Source organism: Malus domestica, chromosome 10 (assembly GCF_042453785.1).
Source record: "Malus domestica chromosome 10, GDT2T_hap1".
Taxonomy (NCBI): domain Eukaryota; kingdom Viridiplantae; phylum Streptophyta; class Magnoliopsida; order Rosales; family Rosaceae; genus Malus; species Malus domestica.
The window spans coordinates 21,364,118-21,367,913 of record NC_091670.1 but is presented as its reverse complement, the minus strand read 5'-3'; the positions used below and the strand labels follow the sequence as shown (position 1 = coordinate 21,367,913).

Genomic DNA, 3,796 nt, shown 5'->3' with positions numbered 1-3,796 from the left:
TCACGGAAATGCTCTACACTGTAGTGCCACTCTGGTAACGGTGGCACCAATTGATTCAAACAAAGTTTGCCGTTTGATGAGAAACGATTACAACTATTTTTCATTCAAATATTAAAATATGTACATTATAATATTAAGTATTATAAATATAATTTCTAACAACTTCAGCTTATTTAGACATTTATGTCTCATTGTTAAGAGTTTGTCCAAGTGTGGTACTACTCCCTCGCCTATTTTTACTTCTCATACAGATCTTTTAATTTTTTATTGTCAGATCGAAAGAATCCAAAAAAATCAATGAATACACTTGACAAGAGTGTGGGCTGCCTAATAAATATAACAAAACATCATATATGAACTTCAAATTCATATAAACGGAGATAATTATTAACACTTCACAATATAATAATATATTATGCACTCATTTTTTGCTTATATTTTCCCTAAAAGGGAAAGCATAATAAATTTTTGGGTAGGGTATTAATAATAAGTTTGGCATTAGAAAGTAGTGTACATCAGATAATAAATATGTAGGGTGTAGTAACCCGCGGGCCGGAAGTCTGGTTCAAAAATTTAATGGTAGATTGATATTAAAAAAGTTTTTGTTTTTTTATTTCTAACAGATATTTTTGTTTGCCTGCCCAATCACACACATCTCCAAACTGACTATATATATCTCCATACACTTTCTGAACTCTCAAACTCTATAATTATTTCAATCCTATAAAAAAATGGAGCAAAATATGCCAGTTGCAGAAGATGAGAGAGTTCATCCCTGTTCTTCCTCACCAATGCAAGTACCACATTCTCCCCAACAATTTCTTTTTCTTTCTCTTCTAATTCTCTAATTTCAGCATATGAGCTACGACAGTTGGTCACGACAGTGTATATCTATGAGTTATGCCAGTTGGTCATGGCAGTGTGTATCTATCGTCATTGCACCCGATTTCGAATTTTCATTTTCATATAATAGAATATTTTAGAATAAAATTTTGCAAAAAAAATAAAATTAGAACAATTAATTAGTGTGCTATGGTTTCTTCTGCAAATGGTTTTTGTAGGTCAGAGCACTGGAATATAGAAGAAGGGAATAAGCTCAGTCCTTTCACTTTGGGTCAAAAGTTGGGCTTCCACGAGTTATTTTCTTTGAAGGTTAGCATATATTTGGAATTAATATTTACATAGTGAACACTTCATAGGAAATGATTAAGCAATTTAAGTGCAACGTATATAAGTTTATTGAATTCATGTTCCTAATTAACTTATAAGATTGGATTAGCTATATAATTAAAGGAAAACTAATGAAAATGGTTTGAAAACTTTGAGTTTTAACGATAATGACAAAATAAAGGGTAAAGTGAATAATACCATGATTGACTTTTTAGTGTAAAAATGTTGTTTTTCGTTGAAGTAAACAGTACCAAGAGTTTTTCGTTAAAATTCCCATTAATTAAATGGTTCTTACAACATGTATCAGTGGATTCAAAGTCACAAATAGGTGTAACCTACCATTAAAGGGGTGCATCTTAATCAAGCTTCTAAAAAGCGCTAAACATTAGTCTTGCGAGGACCTCGGCAGTTTTTTTGGTTTTAATTAAATTTATTTTATTACATATAAATAAATGTCTACTTATACTTTTTAAAAAAAATACATAATTGTATTTGTATCACTATTCTAAAAATCTCTACCTAGCACCGATTAGGACCTAGCTTGGTGCTAGATGGTTAGCCACTGCCCCGATTAATCCCTAGGCATTTGAAAATTAAGAAAGAGTGTATAGACCTACCTAGGCGTTCGCCTAGACTTGCCTAGGAGCCTGCCTAGACCGTCTAGGAACCAACCTAGGTCACAACTCTCACGTAGACAAAAAATAGATAATTTCAATGGCAAGAGACTTGTAGAATACTTAGATGAACACTCATTATATGATTGTTCCTCATGTTTTGAATACGTTATAATACTTTATATTTTATATGTCATTCTATTTTGCAATTTTTATATCCCAATACATTTAATTAATTTTTTTTAAGTATAAGTAGAAATTTATTTATATGTTATATAAGAAATTTTATTAAAGCTAAAAAATGGGCTAGGCCCCCGTCTAGACGCCTAAGCACTAATCCTCTGCTCGCCGCCTAACAAGCCGCTAGCGCTTTTTAGAACCTTCATTGGGACAATCATATAATGAGTGATACTCCAAGTATCCAACAAGTCTATTTTACAATTTATTAAAACAATACAATACAAAAGAAAGCTATATATTTTCTATGTAAGTGAGAGTCGCGACCTAGGCGGGCGCCTAAGTAAGTCTAAGTGTTATTTCTTAATTTTCAAACTCCTTGGGATTAATCAGGACGGTAGCCAGCCGTTTAACACCTAAGTGGCACTAGGCGGAGATTTTTGGAACAATGATCTTAACACACCTGAACGTTAACAAGTTAGCTACAGTAGTGTACTCTCCTCTGAACTCAAATTCGAACTTCCCTCCTCATATTTTAGGTTAAATTAATTCTGTCATATTTTAGGTTAAATTTGTTAAGTTTTCACCTAATTGGCAGATTTGGAGAGCATCACTGGCAGAGCTAGTTGGCACGGCAGTGCTTGTTTTTGCTATAGACACAATAGTGATCTCCTCCTATGAGACCAAAACCACCGTACCAAACCTCATCATGGCAATCCTCATTTCCATCACAGTCGCAATTCTTCTCCTCGCCACCAATCCCATTTCCGGTGGTCACATCAACCCCGTTGTAACCTTATCCGCGGCACTTCTCGGCCTCATCTCCCTCTCACGCGCTGTCGTCTACATCTTTAGCCAATGCGTCGGGGCGGTACTAGGTGCCCTAGCACTCAAGGCAGTGGTAGACAACAGCATTGAAGGAACATTTTCACTTGGAGGTTGCACCCTCAGTGTCATTGCCCCAGGCCCACAAGGGCCGATCATAATGGGCATTGAGACCACCCAAGCCCTTTGGCTTGAGATAATTTGCACGTTTGTGTTTCTCTTTGCTTCAATTTGGATAGCATTTGACCACCGCCAAGCCCATGCTTTGGGCCGAGTTGTAGTCTTCTCTATCGTCGGGATAGTTGCGGGCCTCCTTGTTTTTATCTCAACCACCGTTACCGCCGCAAAGGGGTATGCCGGAGTAGGGATGAACCCTGCTAGATGTTTCGGCCCCGCACTTATTCGCGGAGGCCGCCTCTGGAACGGGCATTGGGTATTTTGGGTTGGTCCCATTGTTGCTTGCGTGACATTTTATTCGTACATTAAGATCATTCCACGCCAAGGCTTCAAGTATGATACTTTCAACATTGTGAAAACGCTTTCTAAGTAAGAAATGGGTTTGTAACTATTAATGGATCAGATATTATCACTCTCAATTCGACATATCTTTCGTGAAGAAAATATAATTGTTATCACTTAGCTTCTTTGGGACTTACATATGAATACGCACGTATTTGGGTTAGTAATTTTCCTTTTGTAATACGGTATAGGTTAAAGTTGGATTTGATTGGAGTTGGGATTCATCGAGGATCCTTGTTTTAATTTATTTTGAAGTGTTGAAAAAAAATACAAAATAGAGATTTTGGAGTATCTTGTGTATAAAACTTTTGTTTGTTATCAAATATAGGTGTTGGTTTCCTCACCATTATATTAGTAAGCGTGCTTCTTAGAGAGAATATTTGTCGATCAAGTTGTCAGTGTGAATGACTCATAATTGATTGGTGTACATCCTGAAAGATGAAATGGAGAAGGATTTTCATTTAACGGAAGGTTATTGTGACCCTATCACA

The 3,796-nt window shown here is 36.0% G+C and overlaps 1 protein-coding gene across 1 annotated transcript; it reads left to right on the top strand.

Moving 5' to 3' along the window:
* Positions 1 to 621: 621 nt before the first annotated feature.
* Positions 622 to 3,596, top strand: LOC114827618 (uncharacterized). The gene is made up of 3 exons (XM_029109717.2): positions 622 to 793; positions 1,062 to 1,152; positions 2,560 to 3,596. Exons 1-3 carry the CDS (start codon positions 732 to 734, stop codon positions 3,334 to 3,336), a joined length of 930 nt encoding a protein of 309 aa, XP_028965550.1. The 5' UTR covers positions 622 to 731; the 3' UTR covers positions 3,337 to 3,596.
* Positions 3,597 to 3,796: the final 200 nt, after the last annotated feature.

Excerpts from the sequence above, each read along its gene's own strand:
- LOC114827618 (XM_029109717.2), top strand. The coding sequence starts at position 732 with ATGGAGCAAAATATGCCAGTTGCAGAAGATGAGAGAGTTCATCCCTGT. Across the intron at positions 794-1,061 it reads CCCTGTTCTTCCTCACCAAT|GTCAGAGCACTGGAATATAG; the intron begins GCAAGTACCACA and ends TGGTTTTTGTAG. Across the intron at positions 1,153-2,559 it reads ACGAGTTATTTTCTTTGAAG|ATTTGGAGAGCATCACTGGC; the intron begins GTTAGCATATAT and ends CCTAATTGGCAG.